Source organism: Equus przewalskii, chromosome 13, assembly GCF_037783145.1.
Source record: "Equus przewalskii isolate Varuska chromosome 13, EquPr2, whole genome shotgun sequence".
NCBI classification, from domain to species: Eukaryota; Metazoa; Chordata; class Mammalia; order Perissodactyla; family Equidae; genus Equus; species Equus przewalskii.
The window spans coordinates 84,636,737-84,664,479 of record NC_091843.1 but is presented as its reverse complement, the minus strand read 5'-3'; the positions used below and the strand labels follow the sequence as shown (position 1 = coordinate 84,664,479).

The window sequence follows — 27,743 nt, the reverse complement described above, 5'->3', positions numbered from 1 at the left end:
ATGTTGTTATGATGTCAATTCTTCCTCAATTGATCTATATAATCAACGCCATCCCAATCAAGGGAATTGACAAGTTAATTCTAAACTTTAAAGGGAAATGCAAAAGACCTTGAATAGCCACAGCTTGAAAAAGAACCATGTTGGAGGACTTACACTACCTTCTTTCAAGACTCACTCTAATTCTCGCATTTCAGAGAGTGGGTCACTAGCCTAAGAACAGGAAGAAGGAAGCAGGCCATGGGGGTGTTCGGAGGGAAGAAGGCAAAAAGCTTGGGTTTTCAGTCTTGTATTTTCATTCTCAAGAATCAGAACAAATTCTATGAGTCTGACTTAAGAGACAGCTGATTGACATTTGAAGGCAATATCTTTGGAAAACTACCTGGAAGGACATTAAGTATAAACATACCCAACAGAAGGGAGAAAAAAAACAACGTGATTTTCAATTTTCAATTTTATTAAAGTACAGAGTTAACAAGTTTTGAGTTTTCTACATAGGAAAAGACTGGTCAACTTCAGACGCCTCATAGAAAAATTAGCACTCAAAAAACAAATATAAATCCATAGTTGCCTTTGTGACTAAAGGGGAAAAAGTAACTATTTAAAAAGTTACCAGAACTCTAACCATATTCGAGACCATTATAAATTTCAAACAGCAGATTCACCACACACACTACATTTTCAAATTCTAATAGCAAGACATAACCACATAATTTGGCTACAGCTAATTGTTTCAGAAAAGTTAAAAAAATTAACAAAGTTATGACTATAAAACTTTTGTAGAGTTTTCTTGCAAAGTAAAAAACTCTTAAATCTTTAATAAAGGAAAACAAAATAATCCTCTTAAACTTCTTATAAATAGCTCTCAAGACATATATTACGCATCTGCTGCAAGCTTTCTTTACCTGAGAGAATTTCCCAGGATCCTTTACCCCAAAGGATTACCTTGAAGAATTCTTCCACTATGTTACTCACATAAATATGATTAAACTTTTATAGAAGTGGATTTGGACATAGGCATTCTTAATCTGTCCTCTCCAATTAAGCTTTTTCTTAAAAGATTTTGCTTTTTAAAGAAAAACAAAAACCAGAAAACCTCTTTGGTAAAAGCCAAATATTTTCCCCCTTCAAAATGAATGCCTCTGCAAATGATTTACTAAGGGGAAAAAAACAGAAAGGAAGATCTTTAGAGAGGCTAGGGTTAGTTCTAAAGACCTGCATGAACGGCTCTGGGGTCTGTAAAGCATGTCCCACAGGAGAGAGCCCTTTTCTGCCTGAAATGCAACAGTAGATTAAAATGTCTGAGGCTCTACAAATGTATTAAAGACGGCAGGAAACACAGTGGCCTTAAGAACAAAGTCGCAGGGAGTTAGTTCTATTAGCAAATTAAGGAGAACGTCCCAGGGAATTCCGCCAGCCAAGCGGCTGCCGCACTGTCCCTCATTAAGGAGGGCCCAGTGCTTTCTGGATGCGCAGGGTCTCAGCTCAAGGTCAGACCCTCCGCAGCTGTAGGTTGAGCCCACTTTCACTTCCCAGAGGGGTGGGACACGAGTGGACATCAAAATGAGATGCTATTCAGACAGGCAGGAAAGGGAGAAAAAAGTCCTGACAGCTGAAATGCAGGCTCTGGAATAAATCACCCTTTGTAGGGTGACAAGGAGCACCAGTGGTGGGAACTGGCCAACATTAAATAAGTGCGTACTCTTAAAAAGGCAGAGGTGACAATGCGGGTGGGGGGAATTAGTACTACACAGAAGGCATCCAGGATGAAAGATCCTCTGAGGACGAGAAACAAACAAGGCGCTGTGGGAGCCCCCCTGCTGGCCATTCCTGATGGGCACCGGAACCCCGAAGCCCCAGTCACCCCACAGACACACGGACCATCTACTCCACAAAAGAGTTCCAAACTCCTCTGGCAAACAACTCCTTCAAGCCATTTCCCAAAAAACTGTGAAGACAGAGACAAATCAACTAACCAGGATTACAAAAACTCGACCCAGTCAGGACGAAGGAGGGTTTCCAAAGGCTTTGATAGAAAAGCCTCCGGTCAGGTGACACGTCTAGGTACACAGCAACCCTCCCTGGCCCCACTTAAGAGTTTTTACTCAGGAAAACGAGAGGGGCAAAAATTCCCACACTGTATGAACGGCACAGAGGAAATATACACATACAGTTTTTAAAAAGTCTTTTTAGGCTTTCATGGTTAAAGGAGTCTGACCAGCAGCTTCTGGGAATGCATTCTTTAAATCATGTACAAAAAGGTGTAGGAAGCAAAGGTCTATCATTTTAAAAGCTCTCAGTGAGTTTATCAGATGAACACCACCATTACAGCAACTCAAAGCAATGTTTCCAGTTTCTTAAATCTCGATAGCACAAACATGTAGGTTCTTTAAACCCACGAATGCTGACTCACTCCCTGAGGATGGTTTATTACAATCAATAATCATGAAAATCCACCTTATTTATGTGCCCTCAGTCCTCAGAGGACATCCACGTCTCTCTCGATCATTCAGATAAACTTGCTGAAATTTTCAGTTGAGAATAAAAATCAGAGTGACCAGACCTCTTCCTCTCGCATCAGACCAAGCTGTGACGGGAACTTCAGGCCACAAACCAAGTCTTATGCAGCTGGAAAACGTGGGGCGACTGGGCAGGCTAAGCAAGGAAGCTCCGAGGGCCCTGCCGCTGGCAACGTCCTTTCCTTTAAGTTTCCCTGAGCTCTTCTGCAAGGGAAGGGGGCCCAACGAAGGCCAGCCAAGGCATAACGGCCTTGTCAGCCTGACTGTGACCTGCTGTAAGGGCCAGTTCTAAAGGCACACAGCTGGCTGTCAGACCCAGCTAGACCCCAGCAGGAAGAAGACATAATGAAACGAGTTACTGATACCACCCCAGCTCTTGATTTGTCTCTTCTCGGGGCCTTTCCTAAAGCCAGTCTCAGGGTCCCCAGAGCCATGTGGCACTGCACCAGCCACTGCGACCCACACCCCCACTCCTTCCACCTGACCCAGCCCACAGGGCTCCCACTTCCATTGGCCTAACCAGGGGCTGCACAGGAAGGCTACTCATCCATGACTCCAGATGATCTTTCCCCTACAGAACTCAGAGAGCTCCTGGCCTACAAAAAAGGAAACTTGATAAAGTTTACAAAACAAGGCTCTCACACGCACACATAATGAGTGCCTTTTGAAACTGAATCTCAAACATTGTAAATAAGGCAGTTCCTAGAGGAATTCATCCATCGTATCTGTTTTCCCCCCTTGTTTTCCTGGAAGGAGGGCAAAGGAGTAGAAGTGAAGAATTTGATGAATTTCCCATGCTAGCATTTTGGCACACTGGAACCCAGCTTAGGTGGGACCCGATTCTGCCCAACTCAAACAGGAGGGCCCAGAAAGCAAGCACAGGCCACGTCTTCTCATTCTCAGACCCTCTCTGCCAGGAAGCTGGAGACGACTCTTTCCACCCTGCGTGAAACACTAAGGAAGTGACCCCACCATGTCTCACTGGGGTCGCTAACACTTTCCACTGAGTAAAAACTTGCCTGACTGACAACATCAACACTGAAAATGGACATCTTCTTGGGCAGGTGCGTAAAGTCAAATCTCTCATGAGTGTTACTTCGCAAGTGTGTATTTTAGAGATTTCTGTGGATGTTTTTTATGGCCACCTTTTCTTCTAAGTATACGTGGTCACTTCCCAACTTGCACAATAGGCCTGGTCTGGTCAGCCCTGTTGGAGGTGCTGCCTGGGACCCTCACTTCAGAAAATCTACACCCCAGAGGCTGGCAGGTGGCGTAGTGGTTAAGTTTGTGCTCTCCACTCTGGTGGCCCGGGGTTCACCGGTGCAGATCCCGGCGAGGACCTATGCACTGCTCATCAAGCCATGCTGTGGCAGGCGTCCCATATACAAAATAGAGGAAGATGGACACAGATGTTAGCTCAGGGCCAATCTTCCCCACCCCCCCCAAAAAAAAGAAGAAGAAGAAGAAGAAAGAAAGAAAAAGAAAATCTACTCCCCAAAACCCATAATGGACATGAACAGCATGGTCGAATTACAGATCTGGAAAACAAAAGTCCTTTTGCTTTTAGGCCACAAGGTGGAAGAGAAACTGGGGGGCTGACCTCAACAACTGGAAGAGGGGTGCAGCAGGCTTCAGTCAAGAAGCAGCTTTTCAGGTAAGGTCCTAAAGTATTGTTAGTATTAATAGCACAAACAAGTAAGAACTACAACCCTCCGCCGCTGAGGCAAAGAAAACAACACGAATATTGTTCTAGAATCATGTGAATAACACGACAAATAAGAGTCATAATTATTGCAGTAACTCGGATCAGGTAGTGATAATACAGTGAGGGGCCACACGGGTGGTGACGGCAAATTGTGCTTTTTCACATTATAACAAAGATGCTGAACCCAAGAAGGATGCGGGACCCCTGGGAGGGGTCAGGGCAGAGAGTGAAGTCTGATTCCCAGCATCACAACTTCGAAGGGAAACGTTGGGGGCCAGGAGGAAACAGCACAAGGGTGGAGTTCAAAGCAGGTGTTTCCTCTTGTACCCTAGAAATACCAGGGAGCCGGGAGCAGGGTGCCTGCAGGCTGAAGGGTGGGAGTGGGGTCTGCTTTCTGTCAGGGGCTGAGGGCTCAGGATTTTGGCATATTTTCCTGTTCCAAGAATACAAATGATGGGCCACACAAGGTAAATTTTTCATCCCTGTGCTAAGATGTTGTGCCCCAAATTAAGTTTTGGTACAAACATGCAGAAGGCAAACACTAGCCTGATTACTATCCCCGTTTTTAGGTGTAAAACACATACAAAATATATTATCTCTCATAATCACTTTGGTTGAAATTTTCAATTCTTTTGGGACAAACTGATAGTTTCTTTTCGAATTTCAGAAGTAAAAAAGCTAATTAGGAGATTTCTTTTCTGAGATCTTTTCCAGACCCATTCGAGCCAGCCAGGGGATGCCAGCTTTTCACAAAGTGCCAGTCACTGCTCGAACGCCTGGGACACTTGTTCAAAGGCGTCACTTCCGGCCTGCAGGCCTGCTGCACCAAGGGGGCTGCTCAGAGCCTCACACGGAGAACTGCCGAGAGGGACAGCAGAGGGGCGCGACCAGCGTCCACAGGTATAACAGCACACATATCCAGCAGGAGGCCATCTTGACCCAGAAGATGGACCAGCTCCTGCTGAAGAAGGTTTCGATGTTGGCACTTTCATAGCTGTGGAAACAAGAGACCCGGCTATGGTCAGAGAAGGAAGAGAACAGGTGGGGAGACGGTCTCTGCCGCCAAGTCTCCTTGCTTCTCTGCCCTCTCCAGCCTTTCTTTTTTCTTTTTTCGTTAACAACTCAATTCAGATATAATTCACATCCCTTCGAAGTGTACACGTCAATGGCTTTATTATGTTAGTAGACTTGTGTAATCACCACCACAATCAATTTTAGAACATTCTCATCACCCCAAAAAGAAATCCTGCACCCTTTAGCTGCCCTCCCATTTGCAGCACATTTTGTCTATTCATTCATCAATTGACGGACATTGGGGTTGATCCCCCTTTTTTGTGGATTACGAATAATGCTGCTAGGAACATCTGTGTACAAGTTTTTGTGTGGACAAACGCTGTTGCCGTTTTTTCTTTAGGGTATATACTTAGGAGTGGAAGTGCCAGATCACACCATAACTCTACGTTTAACATTTTGAGGAACTGCCCAACTGTTTCCCAAAGTGGCTGCACCATTTTACAATCCCACCAGGAGTGTAAGGGTTCCAACGTCTCTACATCCTCAACAACATTTATTATCACTTGCCTTTTTGACTATAGCTTCCTCTATCCTTTCTTAAGCTTCCCAAGGCAAAATTTTCCACCAATTCTCAAAGTATCCCTGGGAAGCATGAGAAACACCCCCTGCCCCTTCCTCCCTCAGGAGGATGCTTGGGAAGAATTTCCTCAGTGAACCCTTCCCTGATCACCCCCTTTGAAACCGCTGACCCCGCCAGCCCCAACCCCGTTGGTTGCTCCTCATTCCTCTTCCTCATTTTATTTTTCTCCCCAATACTCGTCACTGTCTGACACACCGTCCTTGATTTGATTCTCCCCCATTACATTATAATCCCTGCCACACACAACAGTGTGCCCACAGGGAGCCACTCAATGTTTGCTGAAGGAACGAATAAAAGAGCCCAAGGAGCCTAAATATCTATCCTCAGTATATCCGAAGGTATAAAAAATTATGATCCAATAGAAACTCTGGATCAGTCAAAAACTGATCCAGAAAGAAACACAAAGAATCTCTATGATTTAAAAAGAATCCCTATGTAGTGGCAGGGAAGTCAGATCCACCAAGAATCGCCAAGGTAAAAAAAAAAAATCCTCAAGGAGGAAAATATGTGTAATCGCATTGATGTTAAAAAAATTACAGAGGCTTGTAAACGCATAGAAAAGGAATGAAAGGGTACACACAAAATTGTTCGCAGCGCTTCCTGGGGTGGCGGGGAGAGGGTTACTGTTACTTTTCAGACTTCTACATTAGTCAGTTCTTAAAAAAATAGATGTTTCGTACTGTAGTAATGAAAGTGTAAAACAAGGAGGGGAAAAAGACCGGAAAAAAGTAGAAAATGGGGTATTTTCTCTTTCTCAAAAGCAGACCATTGCTTAAGAATTCCCAGTTTTCCTCCACCACTATTACTATGCTCTTCAAGCCGCCCATATGGAGTCGACCTTCCAGTTTCTTAAAGGGGCAGCAGGCATCGCCAAGTCCTAGGGTTAAAACCTGTTTCTGTAAAGGTTGTGAGGACAACAGCACTAGGAGAGGAGTTTAGTGGACTCCAGATCTGACCTGTGTCTCAGCACTTTAAAGAACAGGACTTGGCTTGGAGTCTTAAAAGACCGCCCTTTTGAAACGTCTAAGACAACGGGCCACTCACTTGAACCAGTTGGTGACGGTCATCATCACATAGAGGGAAGCCAAGAAGAACACGAAGTGGAAGTAGGAATAGCTATAGACGGTGCCTTTCTTCTCATCATAAATGACCCGTGGTCCCTCTTTCACATTCTGCTGCTCTTCAGTGTCTGTGAACCACAAAGCCAGCACGCACTCAATGGGTGAACACATGCACACGGACAGGGTTAGCAAAGCCACACTCACTAATTTCAAGCCCAAGGGCCATTGAACGGAAAAGACGTCAAAAGCGATTTGTGCCCTCAGGCAATTTTCATCTCTGCCCTAAGTCAAAACCCCCACCCACCCCAGAACCTTGTTAACAGGATGAGTCACCTAATGCCACATTTATTTTAACAGAGCAGAAGATCAGCTTAAATAAAACTGATTTTAAGCTCAGAAGAAAGTGAGAGAGAGGGGCCGGCCCCATGGCCGAGTGGTTAAGTTCACACGCTCTGCTTCAGTGGCCCTGGGGTTTCGCCGGTTCACATCCTGGGCATGGACCTAGCACTGCTCAACAGGCTACACTGAGGTGGCATCTCACACAGAGGAACCAGGATGACCTACAACTATGTACTGGGGCTTTGGGGAGACAAAGGAAAAAAAAAGAAGAAGAAGATGGGCAACAGATGTTAGCTCAGGGCCAATCTTCCTCAAAAAAAAAGAAGAAACTGAGAGACCCAAGCCCCTGGGATCCTCCAATCCAAGAAGAAAGTTGAAGGAAATAAACAGGCCAACAATGAGGTGTCAGGGCCTCTTGGTATTTTCCAAATCATTCCTGTAAAAAATGTACTTCCTGCTTCCCTAAATCTCACTGTATGATTTAACAAATTGGAGCCAAAATATAGACTGATTCTTGCCTGCCAGAACCAAGAGGAACAAACAAAACCCAGACACCGCTGGGGAAGAATGTGAAAAGTGTATAAACAGAAAACCGGCTTTGGAATAGAAGTTTCCCCTTGCCGCTTCAGCTATTTGTGTCTGAATCCCAAATGCCTACAGACTAGAGCTACAGGGCTGCAGGGCCGCACGGATGCACGGAAGGAAAGCTCTCCACTTACCCTCTCCGTCGGGGCCGAAGCAAAAGCAACACCGAGCTACCTGGGAAAGCAAAATCAACAGTCAGGTTTGGTTTGTGCTTCTCTGCTTCTCTCCACATCAGTAGGCTCTGAAGGCCGCCCACATACCAAGGCTTCCCCTGTCTGAACTACGTCCCAGGCCCTGAACTGCACGCATCATGCCTTTGGAAGGTTCTGACTAAGCAACTGTTCTCCCTAGATGCTCGAGTGCTGGTAATAGGAAATACAACGGACGTGGAGGGGAGCCACCTGCATCCCCTTCACAGGCGCACTCTGAGCGCTCGCTCAGCTACCGTGATTGCTGGGAGCAGACAGAGCCGGAGACCAGCAGCTCCAGGCTTTGCCCCAGCTGCAGAGTCACCTTGCCCTAGAGCAAACCCTTCCTGGGCAGCCCCACGGAGTGAGTGCTCCCAGCAGGGGTGTAAAGGCCCAGCCGCTGACCCCCGGGCACGGCTCTGCCGGGTCCTATCTGCCCTGGAGCCCCCATGGGGTTAGCGGAGGCCTTGTCCAGCCTGCAGCACCCTTCGACTTTAGCAGCTACCCAATGCTGCCTCCTCTTCGCCCCCTCTTCCCTCCATGTGTGTTGATCCCTAATAAATATCCTGCACATCCTGTGCTCCGTCTCAACCTGAAACACAGAGCGAGCGAGACAAGGTCCTGCTCTCACGAAACCCACTCCTGACGCTCCGCTCTACTCCCTACTCTATTCAATCCCCTTCTACCTAGGAGGCTGGGGCTATTATCCTGTTTACAGTTGAGGAAACTGAGGTCAGGCAGGTTAAATAACTGGCCTGAAGTCACAAAACTAGCTTAGTGGCAGGGCTAGGACAGAATGCAGGACGGAAACTCCAAGATCCGTGATTCTCAAGAGACAACATGCATCATGCAGCATCCAGGTGACGGTGGAGCCGCCAGCGTCAGTCCTGGCAAAGCTAAGGGGTCTGGAAGCAGGAGGCCTGGCCTCATTCCTATTAAAATCAGGCTCCTAAACTGCTGCCTCGATGGAGGCAGGGGGGCCGAAAACATGGATGGATGGGACGCTTTCCTTTGAAGAGTCTTTGGTACATTTCAAATTTCGTACCATGATTCTGACCTACTCAAAACAATAAAGTAAATTAGAAGAGTAACAGGTTATAAAAAGTCACTGCATACTCCAGAAGGACTCTGTTAAACAGAAGAAACACTACATGTATAAAGACAGTCTGGGAAGTGCTGGGTCCTCGGCACTTCTGGCTGATGATATTTCTACTCCAGGGAGCCAGAGACAAGGACACAGGAGCCTGAGGCTTCATCCCATTTATACACCTCAAGGCCAAGCCCCTGTTTCCCTCTTGCGTCAAGGAAACTTGTAATAGAGGGATTGGCCTTGACGGAATCTTGGATCAAGGACACAGTCTAAGATTCACTGATCCACTCAGTAGGCCCAAAGACATGGTGTGCTGGGGTCCTAGTTCTTTTGAAGCTCACATTACCAAAAGAAACCACTAACTCTCGCTTTCGAAGGTATATCCTGTGAAACGCGATGCGAGGACAGCAAACCCACTTCCGCCCAGCATGCTCTCCAGTTCAGAAGGAAACACTGGGACGTTTTTCCTTGGAATGAGAAGAAAAACATCCTCTCTGAAATCTAGCTGAGAGACTGCCTGTTCTTTGAGCTTTAACTCTGTACACAGTGGGGACACTGAAACCACAGCAGTGCAGCCTCCGCAGGTGGTCACCCAGTCAGTGGTGGGAACAAACGCCTGCCTTCTGGAGACCATTCTCTTCTGCAGAATAGGCAGGAACCTATTAACCTCAGCCCAGTTTTCTCCTTTTTAAGTGACATAAAGAGCTGGTGAATGATGCTGGCAGACTGAGAGCCCTTCATAACGGTTCACTATCTGTAGGTCAGGTGCAGGAAGGACCATCCCCAGAGACCCAGCTGCAGAAAAAAGTGCCATCTCTAGACAAACAGCAGGGCTCTCCCATCCAGGGAAAGTGATTAGAATGCAGCCAGGGCCAATGCCAAGCAGGGTGGGCAGCAGGGCCAGGAGACAGCAGCTGAGCCCTTGGGCAGCAGTGGTAAGGAAGAGACTCTGGAGCCAGTGCACAGTTTATATGCTGGCAAATCAAAAGAGTAAATGACTTAATGTTTCTATTTTTTCCTTCTGTAAAATGGAGATAAAACCCTCATTGGGGGGGCCAGCCTGGTGGCACAGCGGTTAAGTTCACGTGCTCCACTTCAGTGGCCCAGGGTCCGCAGATTTGCATCCCTAGGCACCGCTTATCAGGCCATGCTGTGGCAGGCGTCCGACATGAAAAACAGATGAAGATGGGCACAGATGTTAGCTCAGGGCCAGTCTTCCTCAGCAAAAAGAGGAGGGTTGGTGGTGGATGTTAGCTCAGGGCTAATCTTCCTCAAAAAAAAAAAAAAGAAGAAAAGAAAAAAAAAACCCTCATTGGGTTTTTATGAGGACTCAAAGAACTCACATACGTAGCACTTAGAAGAGTGCCTGGCACGCAGCAAGTGCTCTAAGTCTTAGGCTTCAGTGGAACCTCCCGTTCTTTCCATTCTTGGGGTCAAGGCTGGGTCTCTTCCTGGCTGCCTCCATCTGATCAGACCTTTTTTGATGGACGTTTGGTGGATGTTCCATTGAGGGCCCCAGAAAAAGACTTTTACACAAGTGAAAAAACAACAGACATCTGCTGACCAATAGGCATCTGCTGACCCCCCTGATTCTTGGGACCCACCCCCCTTTGTTCACAATTCTTTACCCAATGACCGGATGGTTAAACAACCCCATGCATATATCATGCTCAGCAGTGTGGCATAGAGCAAATGCTTGTTCCTTCCCTTCTTCATCTTTCTTTCCTCCTTCAGAACAGCTATCACATAACTTCATGGTCATGCTATGAATGGAGGGCACAGACAGGTATAAAACAGAGGAATGGATGAGAAGTTTAAAAAACCACACATATTCCATTACGACAGAGGAAAAGAGCAGAGAGAAGGCTGACAAAGCTACCCAGGCCTCTGGTGGGAGACGGGCAGCATGACGCCAACAAGAAGAGGCCAATTTTGCTGGAGGAACAAGCCAGGACTCATTTTAATCCCATAGTATATACAGGACATTTCTTTTTCTGTCCAAAAACTGTATTCTCCTTTCCCAAGGAAAAAAATGGGATCATAAAATGCAGATCAATAAAGATGCAAATAAACATAAAAAGGCTTCCTGAAAAATGGGTCTTCTGAGACGAACAGGATGAGAAAAGGAAATGAACTTACTTCCAGTTCAGGAGCTGCATATCGCCCCTGCAGAGCATCAGAACTGGCTCTTGTTGTTGACGTCAAACTAAGAAACAAACAAAAAGGTCAGCAGAGCATATTAACGTGTCATAGCATATGGCAGAAAGGGCAGAGGTGCCTGGCTGGTGCTCCAGGGACAGGCTCACTGTAACCTACAGTTCTGGCTGCTCAAATAAAAGCACAGTCATGAACCGCATCGTAAAGTTTTGGTCAACGACGGACCACATATACAACAGGGTCCCATAAGATTAGCACCACATAGCCTAGGTGTGTAGCAGGCTATACCATCTAGCTTTGTGTAAGTACGCTCTATGATGTTTGCACAACGACAACATCACCTAACGACACATCTTTCAGAGCATGTCCCCATCGTTAAGCAACACACGACTGTAGTCTGTTTTAATATTCCACTTTATTCCAAAACTGGCCGACAGATTCTACAGTTGATGTCCTTTTATATGGACTGCATTAGATCATTTTATGCAAAGAGAGGTTTGTAGGTAAAGAAATAAGATGTCTTTTGGTCCTATGATCTTGACTTTCACTATTGTTTTTTGCCTCTCCTCCCCCAAATGCCAAAAGAATTTTCTGATTTCACTTTTACTTTCCCCTCCCTCTGACTGGTCGCACGAAAGCAATGAAAGAACCCAGAGATGGCAATAAAAACCAATGGCCCGAAAAGCAGAGCTTATAGTTATTTACTGTGCAATCAGCCTACGGGAGAACAAGGTTTTCTGTTGGGAAATTTAACACCGAGTAGGTGTCAGTACGTTAAAAAAATTTCTTCCCCCCACACTCCCCATACCTAGAGAGGTACAATGCTATAAAATTTGGCTTACAGGGGTAAGAAAGGTATTTCTTTTCCCTGCAAAAAAACAGGGGTGGGGGGACATTTTAAGCAAATAGAAATACATACGATACTTAGAGTTCCAACTAAATGTATAGGTTCATTTAGCGAATATTTACTGAGGGTCTGCCATGTGTCAGGCCCTGCTCCAAGCACTGGCGACTCCGAAAAAGACCAGTGAGGCAGCAGCAGGTGCTGGCTAGTGCAGGGGCAGGAATTAATCAACTCATTTCAACCAAATAAACCACGTGGGGCAACACTGCCTCCTCTGCCCATTCTCCTCCCCTTTTGATCAATGAGATGTAAATAAACAATAATAACCCTTCCTCACAAAAAGGCCCTCTGGGATCCAAGCACATTGCTTCTTCTGCGGTTCACTCAAGTCCAATAAGCATCACTTTCACTTCTGCTGTGAACAGATGGATACTAATGCAGGCCCACTCCACTCCCACTTCCCAACTTTGAGCCTAGTCAGAGCAATGACAGAAACATTTCTTGAGGGTTGTGCGCTCAAGAAACACATACACCTTGCTCCTGAATTTAAGAGTGCACTATATTTTGTGCATATGAATTATGATTTAATACAGTATATACTTTCCATGGGGGAAAATGGAATTCTTAATTTTAGGAAGAGATTAGTATCTGGAATTTTCATCTGAAAGATGATAATCATTCTTTAAAGAGTTAGAATAAATATTTCACTTTATAAATTCTTTGGAATAAAATGGTTTCAGAAAAACAAACTTGATCCTGGCACCTTTGCCATTTCACCTCCACCATCACAGAGCAGTGAATGGGGAAGTGTTCACTCTTACTTCTAAACATATCTATATTCAGTTAATCATCAGTGATATGTGACTTCTACAAGTAGATGTTTCTGAAAAATAAGGTCTTTATTCAGTCATGGCCTTGCCCTGCGAAACACTCTTGGAATTACCAAGAAAATACCATTTTTACAAGCTCTTAAAAGGCATAGGAAATCTTACTGTCTGCATTCTGGCTGTTACTGACCCATCTGTCTGGTCAGCACAAGACAAGTTACTATAAAGCAATTCCTGGATCATCCATAATCCCTTCTCTTCCAGAGCTAAGGTATGAATGACTTTAACCCAGTTCTTCCTGTGGGGTGGATGCACACCAACAGCATTTGGTTGAGACAATGCTTCACCGTACAGAGAATGCTGAATGTACCGAGCACGTGTACTATCTCTGGCCTCTACTCACAGAAAACCAGTGGTGCCTCACGTTCTGTGACGACCAACCCGATATGCACTGCGGTGCCCAGAACCTCTTCCACACTGGCAGAGAGATGTGAAACGCAGGTGGCCCCTCCGTGCCTGCTTCAGTTGCTTTTAGAACCAGCCAAACTCCCCTAGATTACAGAAAATCTTGGAAAACCATGTCCAGACTTTCCTACTGGAGACCACAGATTCTGCCTCCCTGACAGATCCCTTGACTGTCCCCAGCCTTCATGTGGTGAAGTTCAATTATGTCCCTGGTGTAGGATATAATTGGTAACTCATAGCTCCCAAAGGAGATCAGAGTTCTATGTGAGCTGGGGGCTGGCTCCAACATGTCCCCTGAGGGACACAGAGCCATGAAGGTTTCTAGCTGGTAGGTTAGGGAATGGTGGGAATCCCAAAATAAAGACACAGCCCCCTCCCTTTTTTCTTAAATAAGAGTAGCAGACCCAGAACACACCAAAAGAATAGATACTCTCCTTGATTTGCCAACTTTTCTCAGTTTAAGCTAATCTTCTCTCCAATGCCATCTTACCAAACTTGTACCTATTTCACATGGTCTGCCACATTGCTATGAATGTCCCATTTTGAACTAGCAAATTGTTTGACATTTTATAAAGATTCTTCGTTTTTCTAATTTTGTATTTAAATTCTTAGACAGCTTAAATAATATACACTTCTACGCACAGCTAAAACTGCAGTAGCCAGGGAATATTTTTCAGCACAAACGCCTCCTAATAATATAACATGTGAGTCATCCAGCTTATCTTTGCACCTCAGTGAAGACTCTACCTTACTCCAAGTCATCCCAGGGGGAAAAAATGACCTGCCTCTCCAAATACTCCAGCAAAGGAGACTTGAGGAAAGGTTTCCTGAAATTAGGGGTAGAGAGCTACAGAAGAGGCTCCATGCCCCAGTTTCCTTTTATGTACAATGAGGGGATTGAACTTGATTGATTCCTGGATCCTGTCCAGGCTGGCAGTTTGAACTTGAAGCCAACAGAATAACAATTTCGATCAAAATCCAGAGACCAAGGAGGGAATTAAGGAATAGCTGGAGGAGGCTGGGGCCTGTCACAGCAAGGATCCACGCCTAAGGGCTGTGGCGGAATCGGCCTATAGAAGGAGCCCTTGGGGAACTCGTGCATGGGGTCCAAGTTGAGACGCTTCTTCACAGCAGTAATGCCTGGGTACAGTAGAAGGGGCTTCTGGAGCAAGGGTGGCCCCAGTAGGAAAGTCAGGCAGTAGGCTTTGGCTAAGCCCTCCTTCCAAGCTGAGACAGCGAAGTGTAAAACATGCTCACAGCGAGTGTGCCAGGAGCAGGACTTGGGACAGAAAACCAGAAACTGAGGATGGAGGTCATCATGAAAGGCCCCTAAAGAAGTATACGTGTGTGTGTGTTGGGGGGTGCTTAGGGAGGACTCCAGAGGGTTGAGAAGATAGCACACTGAGCTTTCTGTGACCTTACAGAAAAGTCAGCCCCAGGCCATCTTGGACTTCATTGAAAATGGGTGATTTCTTCCCCGTTTACTGTACACATTATCCAGTCTTTTTGGCTTCCTACAGTTCCTATCAAGACTTCTAGATATTCCTGCAATCGTGTTCAAATGACAGTTTCCATCCAGCCTCTTTTTGTAACATCTTCCAAGCTTTCATTCCTCTGAGTCTGGGAGGAAGAGGTAAACTCTAGGAGCCAGGATTTGAAACCTCCTCGTCAGGCCGCCTCCCACTCCAGCAGTCTTCAAGTCGCTACAGGCCTGAACTCCCTTCCCTGTGAGCTCCAAGACGCGCAGTTATGAAGTTCTCTGAGCTGACTCCTCTCGGAGCGGCAGCGGACAATCACAGCAACCGTCAACCTGTGGACCCCGGCACGCCTGTCACTCACTCCTGGGAAGACCCAGCTGCCATGGCCAGGGAGTGTGTTCAGGCCACGTGTCACACAAACACCCCCAGCTAGCTGGTCTCTCCTCCTCTCCACTCAGTGCGGCTGCTGTTTTCCATCTCCTCGTGCCATCGGGCACCAACGGTTTTGCAGTTTAATGACCAGCCTTCAATAACGTCTGCTGTTGGCATTTAGACAGCGTTTAAGTAGCATCTGTCAGCTTTGAAAATTGTTATCATTTGGGAACATCAGACTAAACCATACCAACCTCCACCAGGGTACCTCTACATTCTGGAAGAGGCACTGTCTTATTTACCATCTTTCACTCAAAAGCAGCAGCGAAAATCTGATCGAGTGAAAACTCCATGCTGCAAAGTAACGCCATCTATAGCAATTCTATCAGCCTACCAAGCATAATTTTTGCCACCTTTCCATTGATGGATTTATAGCAAATCCAAGCTCTGTTTTATCTGAGGGGCAAACATTTTTTCCATGTGCTATTAGGAGTCCAGCAAACTACAAAAACATATGATTTTATTCTGTCAAGTTATCTTTATAGCTTTTTTTTTTTACTGATAATACAAAAACAAACAAGAAATCCTAGCTCACTGTAAAAATAATCTTTTAAGGAAAAAACAGAAGAACAAGAGAAAAAAAATAATTTATCCCTAACACCACCATTATTACAAGTTTGGTTTATCTCCTTCCAAGATTTTTTTCTGTATATGTAAACACAAGTATATTTTATTTTAAAAATGGGATATTCTGTATTTACAATTTAGTATCCTACTTTCTCCTCACTTGATTTACCAATTTTTCTTACCTACCAATACATTAAAAAACTGAGTGACCAATAACATTAGCCACATTGCTGCCAAAGCCCGACATTATCAGATTCAGCAAAGAAAAGCTGACTCAAGAAAGAAGACCTGAGAATCAGGATTCAAAATTTGGGCCTTTATGGTGGTTTGCTGAAAGCATTCATTGACTTAGGCCCAAATCTCATTCGCTGCTTTGTATATAGCAGATACTCAGTGGACAATTACGGAATTAGTAAAAATGAAGGCCAGAAATTGGTCACGACGCTCCCTTCTGCTGCAACAAGGAGAAACTGTCACTATGTCAGAAAGAGACTGAGAATCACTCTAACAACCACCTGAACACAGCAAGCAGTCCATGGCTTCATGCATGACTCTGAACAAGTACTTCATAAAACTCAGCTCTCCTGTCTCTAAGATGCATATGTCTGCTGGCCCCTTTCTAGCCTTAGCGGGTGTCAGAAGCTATAACAGAAAACACCAACGTGCTCAGAAAGACACTTATTTTATTTATACAAGCTATCGTCACCAAGATTGTTTAGTTTTAGCCAAAGGAAGATCATAATGTGCCTACGACAAGTTCAAATTTTTATGCGCTGAAACACAACACACAAAATCTAAAACACAGAAGGAAAACCTAAACATGAAAAGGTGACTGTCAAAGGGAAGTTTAGTTATCAGTGAAATCTATACCCAGAATAAGAAACTCACCATTTCTATCCTTTTCTACCCCTCTAGCAATCTGTGAAACATCTTAAAGGTGGCGTCGACCCCATCATAAGCGTCTGAAATGTCATATGTACTTTGGAGGAGCTGCCTCCCCTCCTTAACAGCACTGCGGGTTTTACAGAAAACAGAAGGGACATTTCCTGTCTTTCTTGGACCAAGCACAAAATGGCCCTGTATGTAGGACTTTGTACTCTTTCCATCAACAGCAGAACAAATGGTATTTCCCTTGGATTAGAAACTTGCCAAAACATTCTGGCTCATACCATCTCTTCCTCACTTTGTGCTCCTTTGCCCTCCAATAATGCTTTTTAAGCTAGTAATATCCAACTGTCTTTCAGAGGGTGGCAACGTACCAGGAATTTATTTTATTTACCCCATATAAATACAAGTAAGGCAAATGAAGTCCCAACACCTAGATTTCAGGGGGTAAGACTACCTTTGTACTTCAGGCTATTTTCCCTCTTCCTCAGATGGTATTTGTTTTGCTGCCTCACAGCTGCTGAAACTTATTTAAATTCTTCTCCTGTACTTTTAAAGTCTGCAAAGACGGCCTCGGGTAACTCCGAAGACTTACCATGAATATAAGATGCACGCAATTAAGAGAGTGGTACCCAGTCCAGTAACCAAGTTTTCATCTCTGTACAGGTCCTGACCAAAGTCAGGCACACAGATCGTAACGTTCTTCCCACGGTCATCTAGAACTTGTAAAGAAAAGACAAAGTGATCACAGTCAGTTAGAAAAGGCTGTGGTAACTCACAGATGCATTCATTTTGGGAAAATTCAGCTAACTTAGAACAGTGAAGATTTATCATTGGGAACATCCACTCCACAGTCTAACCCGATTCAGACTACACTGCTGCTATCGCAAAGCACCCCTCTCCCATCTCAGCACCCTCTTAGAACAAGACCCTCAGAGTCCAGCTTAGCGCTAAAGGGTTCTTCAGTTCCAGGACCTTCTAAGAGTTGTGCTCTTTTTCAGCACTATTTAAACAATAGAGAAGAGTAAACTTGGATCCATCCATCAGCTGATGCGGCAGCCTCTGAACAGAGGTAGTGTGCAGACAATTGAGAGCGTCCTCCACATCTGTCCTGTCTGCAGGAGTGTCCAGGCTACTCCAAACCAAACAGGTACCAGCAGCAGAAGAGCCGTCTAGCCGACGGCCTCCATCCAGACGAGAAGTCGTGTTACCGTCAGTAACAGGATGGTCATCACATCTTTCAGGCTGCACCCTGGGAACCTCAGATAGGGTCTGTTTTTTTTAAAAACTTTGAGAGGCTCCATAACCAAGGTTTCTGTAACATGACCATCAGCAGTACTTTACTTTTTATCTAACACAGAGTCTTCAATTTTGAACAAACAAGCTAGGTCTGATTGCCAACTGTGCCCCAAAATAAAGAACAGAAACATAAAATAACAGTCTAGAAACCATTTTACAAACCAGTGCGGTCTAAGTGTTTCAAGTTGGACTAAAATTATCATTGGTCTTCGCACTTGAAACAGTAAACACAACTGTGTAGGCTGTGGTTAGGGACTCTCTATTCTTAGGCCAATGAAAAATGTTTTTTAAAAAATTGACCAAAATATGAACTTTGCTATTTAAGCAGTGCCACCAGAAATTAAAAATAGAAGTTTTTTTCTGTTTTTAAGTGATACCTGCCATTAAAAAAACAACTTGTAAACAAAAACCCCATTAAATTAAAACCAGAGATTAGTACAGAAACAGTCATAAAAGAAAGTCTCAGAGAGACAAGATTTAAATAAAGCTACAGAGCCATGAAAGAGCTTTTTTTAAAAAAATTCTATCCAGGATAGACTATAATTAATATAAGACCTACAATTATATCTCTCTGCACTGTAAACGGCTAGAAAGACGTCGAGACCCATACAAAGTATGTGTATACGCTAAAGCTTTCAAAATCATCTTTGCATTTGCTTTCTAAATTTAAAAAAGAAAAACTTCACGTTTCTAGTTTAGAGAAAAGAGTACATTTATTTAACTCGATTTATATAAGACCAAATGCACCCAAACGTGCACACATTTAAATACACTTACGTGTATATATATATGTGCGTGTGTATACATTTATATATCACAAAAGTGATAAACATGATGAAATACGACGAGCTTGGAGGTTAAAATAAGAAAATTTGGTCTTTTACTGGCAAGGCTCTAGGGCTCATACGACGCCACCTTAGAACATAATAGCGCTTTTCCAGTCTCCAGTACCCACGGCCACTGGTCTGCAAGAATAAAAGCTAACCCTTGTATAGCACCCACTACGTGCCAGGAACAGTACTTCCATATACCTATACACAACACTGAATGCCTAATAAACCACTTTATGAAATAGGAATCTTATTTAATTATCCGATTAAAATAATAATTAAAATTCTTATTTTAAAGGTGAGGTGTCTAGGCCAAGAAAGCTAAGTAACTTTGTAGAGTTACTCAAGTGGCAGAACCAGGCTACAAACGCAGGCAGTCTGCCTCTGAAGCTCATGCATATGCTGTTGTCTCTATAAATAAGCATCATTTAAGACAGCGATTCAAGGCCACAGTGCCGGCAGAGAGTGGAGCCAGGCTCAAACCCGGTCTCCTGCTTCCCGCTCCAATGTTCTTTCCATTCTCTATTACAGTCATAGAAATGGCCACCTGAAGAAAGGTAAATTAATAACCAGCTGAAAACAAAAGCAAATAAACAAAGCACAACACAAATGTTCCTTGAAAACACAGAGCAGGAAAATGAAGATCAGGCCTCGAGGCAATCTCAACAGCCCACCGCTGGCCAAGCCTTTCCTTCACAGCAGGAAGACTCAAAAGAAGGAATTTTCATGACCATATCCCCCCTTAAGGACTTTATTTAATGAAAAAGTCTAGATCTCTCTGTTTTGATTTATTGCAACCCAGGGGCTGAAGCTCAGTCAAGAGCACGTGCTTGGCATGCGTGAGGCCTTGGGTTCAACTTCCGGCACCTCCAACCATTCATTACTCAGCCTTCAACGCCATCCTGGAGAAACACAGGCTCAGCTTGATTTACTGCATCCCTGATGTTAAACAATACCTCACAGAGACATATTTCTTCCTCCACAAACGAAAATATTCATATTGCAAGCACACGCTCCCTAACAAGGCTGGCTTACCTAATTCTACAGGTTTGCTGGACAGAGCTGAGAAAGTGAGGTACGTGACATAGCAGCTTATGAGACCGGACTGTAGTAAGCCAGAGTTCGGCTGTCCTGGAAAATGATAAGAGACAGATTTTAAGACAGTGTTTTAAATTTCAACGATAAGAAAGCAGTACCAAAAAAAAAAATAGGTGTCCTCATCCTCAAATGACATTCCCCAAACTTGGACCTCCACCTTCAAAGGAAAGAAGAGTACATAATGTGTTTCTCAGATAACAGTAAAAAGACATGAGGGGGAGAGACCTGTACACTGAGCCTAACTGCTATGGTAGGGACGACAAGTTCTGCCAAGTTCTCTACCAACAGCTTATTTTGATAATAACTATGGCTGTACTTAAACACACTGCCTGTTCCCCCCGAGGTTCAGAACGTTAGTTCTTAAATCAGACGATCTCAGAAGAAAATGTGCTATCATTATTTGTGAGATCACAAAGCTTAGGGGGGTAAATGACAGATTTCATAGGTCATGGATTCCAGATTCCACAAGGTCATCAGACACTTAAAGGCCATGACAGTGGAAAAAAGCTCTTATCTGTCAATGGACTAAAACCTTTGGGAATACCAGAGTTGGCCCAGGCCCAAGAGGAAGGCGAGGGGGCTCAGCATTCACTGGGAGAAGGGCTTTAATGTTACGATATTTAAATTAAACTAAGTGTTTGGATCCTTGAGAGCAATCAGGATGTGATAAAAGGAATTTATCTTTTTTTGGTGAAATTTTCAACCACCTGCTGACATGAAAGGATTCAGTTTTACCCCATCTTCCCTCTGGTTAAATTTGTTTCCACAATTAAAATTATTAAGTTATACAGTGATCAATAAAGGTACAGAAATAGACCCTTTTATAAAGTTGCTCTTTGGCATGGGAATAAGATTTACCTCAGCAACTAACGGCATTAAATGAAATACTTCAAAATATTATTACTATTTCAAAAGCTATGATTTAATCCAAAGGATATTTTAATCTGAATACTAATAACATTTTAGGAAATTCTTAACTGACCAATTAAAGGGATTGGGATAATACTACTCTCAATTTCAGTAATGGACTTGAAATTTTTAGTACAGAAAAACTGTTAAATTATTCAATACTAGCAGCCTTTTTAAATCACCATTTTAGAAAGCATTCAAGGATCTATACCTTTTTGGCCATATTTTCCTTTTCCTCTCTAGAAACCTGAATGTCGTGCATTTTCATCACCTGTAGAGAAAGACGCCTACAAAAGACCTACAGATACCCACGTTTCCCTGCGGAGTGAGAGACCTACACTGGACCAGGGAGGGACATTTCTCTCTACAACCAAAGACGGCATGCCGGCTTCAGATACCAGAAGTCATTTATAAAAGACAATCTACACCTACGCTTTCTAAAGCACTTTCAAATCCTATCGTCTCTTCCTTTTGGCTTTGAAACCACCATGAGCAAGGTGAGGCTCACAGGTATTCTGTTGACTTTGCTGAGGAAGGAACTGGGTCTGAGGAAGATTAGCTCATGGGCCCAGCTGCTGGCTGAGCTGGGATTGGATTTCCTGCTTCCTGACTCCTAGATCACACCGTCCCTGATTTCTGGGCCACAGGCTTTGAGTGAAAGCTGAGCCCAGAAACAGCTCCTTCCGGAGACTTCTCATTCAAGTTTTACACAGAGATTGTAGAGAAGTTTATATACACTAAGGGCATTTTCCATTTAAACGCTCCTTATGGTACATGACTGAACAACGGCAATGTCTATCTCCTATTTATTGAGTTCATCACGTTTAGATCTTTCCTGATGTGAGGCACGCTTGACTATCACATTCAGTGTGGGATATGAAGAGGAGACTGGAATCCCACCTTTCCTATTGCTGACCCATCCACAGCAAGCTAGGGAATGACCATAATTTAAAAAAAAAAAATGGATTTGCTCAGACACGTATAAATAAGGAAGAAGAGAAAAAACTGTGCTTACGATTTTGGACACAGGGCAAGATGGCTACCAGTGAAATAAGCAGACACAGGCCTCCATTTGCCCCCAGGAGAATTTTGTTTTCCACGCAGCCGTCTTTCTGTGTATAAAACACTGCCATCAAAATGAAGCCTCCGGCGGCAATGGAGTACATGACGAGCGTCACCAGGGCCAGAGAGGCGTACCACAGCTTGTTGCTGGCTGTGCCTGCAGTCCTGTTTCTCCAGGAAGTGGGTGACAGGGAGGGGAGAGAAGACAAGTCAGTGAAGCCCCCCACAGCTTCTCTGACAACACCTACCATCCCCAAGGCATGGACTAATGCCATCAGGCCCCAGGCCACCATAACCAAGTTCTTCAGGAGACCTGTCACTTTACCAGTGATGATGCTCCATCGAAGCTGGGGGGTACAAGTAAATATGCTAAAACTTCTCGTTTCAAGCTTAGAATTTTTTTCTAAACACTAAAAGAATTCCGTTTTTGACTCAAGTGTATTCATCAACTAAATTAATATCCACAGACTTTATTCCAGCTTCCCCAGTCTGAATGTGAATTAGCCTGGGACAGGTTTTGGGCGTATTGGAAAGTGGCTCTTTGCTGGAGTTCTCTCAAGTTTTCCCTATAAACACAGAGCCTGGAGCCGCCACTGCTTCTCACTGGAAGTGCTGCCGGCAGCTCCTGCTGATGCCCATCCTCTCGTTAACTTCCCCCAGAGAAAGCCTGGCTGACCTCAGCTCTTTTATCTCTGCCCTGAAAAGGATCTGTAATAGCACTCCTTCTCCAAAACAACACCAAGTATGACTAAGGAAGAAGTTGACATTTAAAAAGTGGAGAATAGGGCCGGCCCTGTGGTCTAGTGGTTAAGTTCAACGTGCTCCGCTTCAGCGGCCTGGGTTTGGCTCCCAGGCGCAGACCTACACCACTTGTCAGCGGCCATGCTGTGGTGGCAACCCACATACAAAATGGAGGAAGACTGGCAAAGATGTTAGCTGTGGGTTAATTGTCCTCAAGCAAAAAAAAGAGGAGGACTGGCAACTAATGTTAGCTCAGGGCTAATCTTCCTCAGCAAAAAAAAAAAAAAAGAGAGAGAGAGAGAATAAAATCAGCCAGAAAGAGAGTAAAAATTTTAATGGGATTTACAATAAAGAATCTTAAAGAAGAGACTAATGTGCTTTCTAGTTTATATAAATATTAATAAGGGGATGGAAGAAACAAGTGGTGGTTTAACTATAGAAATTGTTCAGAACAAAGAGAAGAGTGTTTATAAACGCTAAGTGAAGAGACAGAACAACAATAGGGAACAGGGACTGAATCACTGTCATCTGCCTCATGAGTAAATTGCCCTTTGTAACCACATTCTCACAGAGCTTCACAGAGAAAGCAACTTAATGTTCCACAAAACTGGAAAGTGTTCAAGAAACCCAGCTAAAATGTTTTAATGATGAAAAAGTTACTGCAGCCAGAGACAAAGACAATAGGGAGGAAAGGCCAAAATGATAATGACCATCATATTCCCGAAACCAAGCCAGCACTCCAATGACCACAGAATTATTCTACAAAAGGCACAAAAAGGGAAAATGAGAGAAAATGAGACTCAAGAAAGAAAAAAAATCCAAAAGCCAAATAGCAATGGATGACAGACAGAATGCATTATACAGAAAAAGGTAAACAGCCCTGACAATGTGCGAGCGGGGTCCAACCGCTTCTTCACTAGTCTTTTGGGTTATGCTGTGAGCGTATGAAGGACTTTCCTACAGTCAATTTATGCTTCTATACCCAAGGCTAAATCTCAAACCCTAACCTCTGCCCTCAACCCCAGACTCCTGTCACCCAACTGTTCAAGGTCTCCACTTGGCGGTCCCATGGGCATGTCACACTCAGCAGGTCCCAAGGAACTCCCCAACCTTCACACTTCCATGCCCCAAATCTGCTTTTCTTCATCTTCCCAACCCCAGAAAACGGCAATTGCATTCTTCCCTTTGGTGGGAGAGGAAGGGAACACAAAGAGAAGAACTGAGGCCGCTCTTGGTTGCTGTCTTTCCCTCCCCCCGCTCCCCCTCCCCCGCCATCAGCAAACCCTACCAGTTCCAACTGCAGAGGAAATCCCAGTCTGACTCCCGCTACCATCCGGCTCCAAGCGACAGCCATCTCTCACCTGGATTATCTCCCTCCTTACCCGCACTTCTGACTCCCTCTAATCTTTTCCGGACTTAACACATACGTCACGTTCCTCCTGTTTCAAAACCCTCTGATGCCCTTCCATATCACAGGACGGTGGCAGAAGCCCTGCATGATCTGGCCCAGCACCATCTGATTCCATCTCTTGCACTCACCCCTCACCACTGGGGTCCAGCCACAGCCCACAGCCCTCTGCTCCTTCAATAAGCCAGGCACGGGCACAGCGCCGTCCTGCCTCGAGCTCTCCCCACCTCCTGCCCTCGCCCCTTACCATGAAGCCTCTCTGCTCTGCCTTCAACCCCCACACCCAGCTTTCTTTGTCTCCAAAGCTCTTGTCACCATTGAACCTGTTACTTCTTTGCTTGATTATAAACTGATTATCTATCCACGTCTCCCCAGCCCCCAGCAGAAGAAAGTGAGCTCCACACACCCAGCAGGACGGAGTCGCGTCCACAGCTGTTCTCCTGTCTAGCGCCTGGCAAACAACAGGTGTTTAACGAACCAGGACTGGCGCAAGGACTGTCAACTGTTAAAAAATAACTTCATGCAGCAATGAGGGCGGCGTGGCTGCTGTTCCCGCTGCTCCAGATTCGCCTGGTCCTCCTGATGACATCCTGTTTTTACAGACACCCCAAATATGTGCCGTGACTTATTCATCTTTATACTCTCAGCGCCCACCACACTGTCTGGAACACAGTCAATACTCCAAAAATTGAGAATACATGCTAAACGGAAAGCCCTCGGACGGAGATTAGAAAAGGCCCAGGCAGCAGAGGCAAGGGCCCGGACACAGCCGGAAGCAGGCACCAGGCTGGAGTGCTGGCCGGGCTTGGGCCTAGGCTGATGGTCGGGAGGGAATAAAACCCAGCAACAACATGAGGTGACAATCTAGTCCATTTAGAAAACGGGTCCTCACCAGAAGCACCTGAGGATACCACCTACTTTTTATTTCAATTTTCATGTAGAAGTGACACTTCAAATCACAAAATTTGAGCTAGAAAGAAAAAAACACATTAAACATCTAGTCCAACCACATCACTTTACAGGCGTGAAAACAGGTCAGAGAGGCCAAGTGATTTACCCAAAGTGAAACAGCAAGCAGCGTCCCGGTCTCCAGGCCCACACCTTTCCAGCCCACTGCCTTCAGGATTTTCTCCTTCTCAGGATGTTTAAGAAAAGGGAAGAAAAAGAACTTTGGCTGTTCCATGAAGAGTGAGATGAGTATTGTATTTTCTAGCTAAGCTTGTAAGCAAAAGTCTCTGTTAAAACACACAGCAAAAAAACCTATTAAATTAGAGGAATCTATCCGAAAATAACAATATTAGTGAGCTTCCTAGCTCAGTCCTAACTTTAGGAAGACAAGTCAACTATGAACACGCTGACAAAAGGGATTTCGTTGGTATTTGGCCTCAAAGCCCAGACAACAGCAACATCATTTGTTGCAAAGCTCTTAAGCCATTCTTACTGAGTGGTTTCTGGAAAGTTTTTAAAGAAACCAAACTCTTCCAGAATGCCTGTTAAAACTTGGCACCAAAAATTAGTCCCAGAAAATGGCTTCAGAATCAATCAAAACATTAAAGTCAGAGTGAAGACACACAAGTATCCTCAAGAGAACGGACCATTTAATGGGCAGATCAGGCACTCAGTATCAAAGATGCTAACGTTTTACCATGAAGTTCTTCTCTATTTTGAAGTATATTTGTGAAAATTTTAGGATGACGTATTTACTTTGTCTAATAAAAAATTCAGAAAGTACATTAAGTACATGAAAGTACAGTAAGAATTATCATAGAAAGAATGATAATTAAATTAATATCATTAAAATGCATTTCTAACTCTTTGAGGGTATTTCTTCTGCACTACTGAGAAAACAAGATCCCATACAAGAGAGTCTTATATGACTTCTCTTTAGGAAAACTCCCCTGACTCAAAATAAGATCTAGTGGAGACCCCAAACACAAATCACGGGGTTTCAAGGATGGCTCAAAAAGCAGGACAGCATGCAATCCTTTACACATGAGCATAACTCAGACCTTGAAACGTGTCATTGAAGAGATTAAGACTTGAAGAAATACCAAAACACATCTGGAGTGCTATTTGTATGACTATTCAACATGCCATAAACATTTCAAAAATAGGCTGTAAGCATTTGGGTGCTTACTCCAATATTTACCAAATAATAAAATGATTAACATTATCCTTTCACTCATGCATCTCATGATTTGATTTTTTTTTTAAGATTTTTTTTTTTCCTTTTTCTCCCCAAAGCCCCCCAGTACATAGTTGTATATTCTTCGTTGTGGGTCCTTCTGGTTGTGGCATGTGGGAAGCTGCCTCAGCGTGGTTTGATGAACAGTGCCATGTCCGGGCCCAGGATTCGAACCAATGAAACACTGGGCGGCCTGCAGCGGAGCGCGCAAACTTAACCACTCGGCCACGGGGCCAGCCCCCATGATTTGATTTTTTAAAAACAAAATCAAAATGAAACAGAAGCTACTACCACCAAACTGAGGAACATAATCAGAACGAAAAGTATTTTGAGAGAATTTGGACAGTACATTTGGTTTTGTCCAAGATAAAAAAAAATTCACATTCGTATAGTACTTTCTGATTTTTTTTCCCAAAACAGTATAAAATAAGATTAATGCCTATAAAATCTACAAAATAACAAAGGCCTTACTGGGGACAACAGGCAGCTATTTTCATTCCTATTTTGTAAGTAAGTGAGACGGAGAGCAGCCAAGGGCTTTGCCCGCAGCCACACAGAGTCTGGACCCCTGTCTAGCTGTCATTTCCTCAGTGTGGCCCAGCAAGAAATAAAACCAGCTCTTAAGAGTCTGGCATTTCCTACTTATCCTGGGATGTGAATTCTCCTTTCAAGGCACTGAGAAAGTCTGTATTTTTAAAAGTCAGGAGGGCTTTCCAAAGCAGCACACACACCTTCCTAAGGAAAGCGTCCTTCCACTCCCAGGCAGGTGAGAAGGAACAAACGTTTCTTTAAAGTAGAGAACTCTTCCATGGCACGTTCTTTGCAGAAATGAACCTCAGCTCCAAAGCACTTTGTTTTAATCTCCTAAGGCTGGGCGCCCGGGAGAAAGCCCATGCAGGTTTTCAGCCACCACCACAACCGGAGAGCTGGCACCGAAAGGCACCAGCAATAGGGTTGAGTGAGGCTGTCACATCAGTGATTGACTTAGAGCCCAAATGACAGAGTGTGGGGGAAAAGAGAGCTAAAAAGTGAAAAGAAACGAAGTGAAAGAAGGAAAGGTAGAAAGGAGAGAAAAACAGTATGGGAGAGGAGTGAATGAAGAGGTCCCAGGAGCAGGGGCGGAGGCAAGGTGCCAGCATAAGCTGTTTTTGGTGTGTGCAGGCTGCCGACCCCTGCAGTGCAAATCAGAGCACAGCTTTATCAACACCGTTCCACCGGCGGCTTCTCTGAGTCAGGCAGTGGGTCCACCGGAAGTTTTCCATAAAGGCACATACCAGTTTTTGTTCCATTTATGTGCAAACTCCACGAGCAGGATGAGCTGGATGCCTATAAAGATGAAGGCTCCGATGGCCCCCACATAGCGCCAGGCTGCAAAAGAAGACCATCCAGAAGGAGATGAGGTGATTGCGCCAAGCGTT

At 44.4% G+C, this 27,743-nt stretch overlaps 1 protein-coding gene across 3 annotated transcripts in view; it reads right to left on the bottom strand.

The window, feature by feature from the left end:
- Positions 1 to 433: 433 nt before the first annotated feature.
- The window catches only part of SERINC5 (serine incorporator 5), an 88,476-nt gene continuing 61,166 nt past the window's right edge, over positions 434 to 27,743 (bottom strand). Inside the window, exons 5-12 of one of the 3 annotated variants that reach the window (XR_011525700.1) lie at positions 27,600 to 27,693; positions 21,945 to 22,156; positions 19,958 to 20,053; positions 17,389 to 17,515; positions 10,482 to 11,344; positions 7,995 to 8,034; positions 6,920 to 7,064; positions 434 to 5,215 (exon numbers count right to left, since the gene is read on the bottom strand). Coding sequence is in view for 1 of the 3 variants with exons in the window: in XM_070571538.1 (XP_070427639.1) it covers positions 5,068 to 5,215; positions 6,920 to 7,064; positions 7,995 to 8,034; positions 11,278 to 11,344; positions 17,389 to 17,515; positions 19,958 to 20,053; positions 21,945 to 22,156; positions 27,600 to 27,693 (929 nt within the window). In the remaining 2 variants the exon portion in view is untranslated. The remainder of the gene's footprint in view (positions 5,216 to 6,919; positions 7,065 to 7,994; positions 8,035 to 10,481; positions 11,345 to 17,388; positions 17,516 to 19,957; positions 20,054 to 21,944; positions 22,157 to 27,599; positions 27,694 to 27,743) is intronic. The other 2 variants (XR_011525701.1, XM_070571538.1) reach the window with 2 other exon arrangements.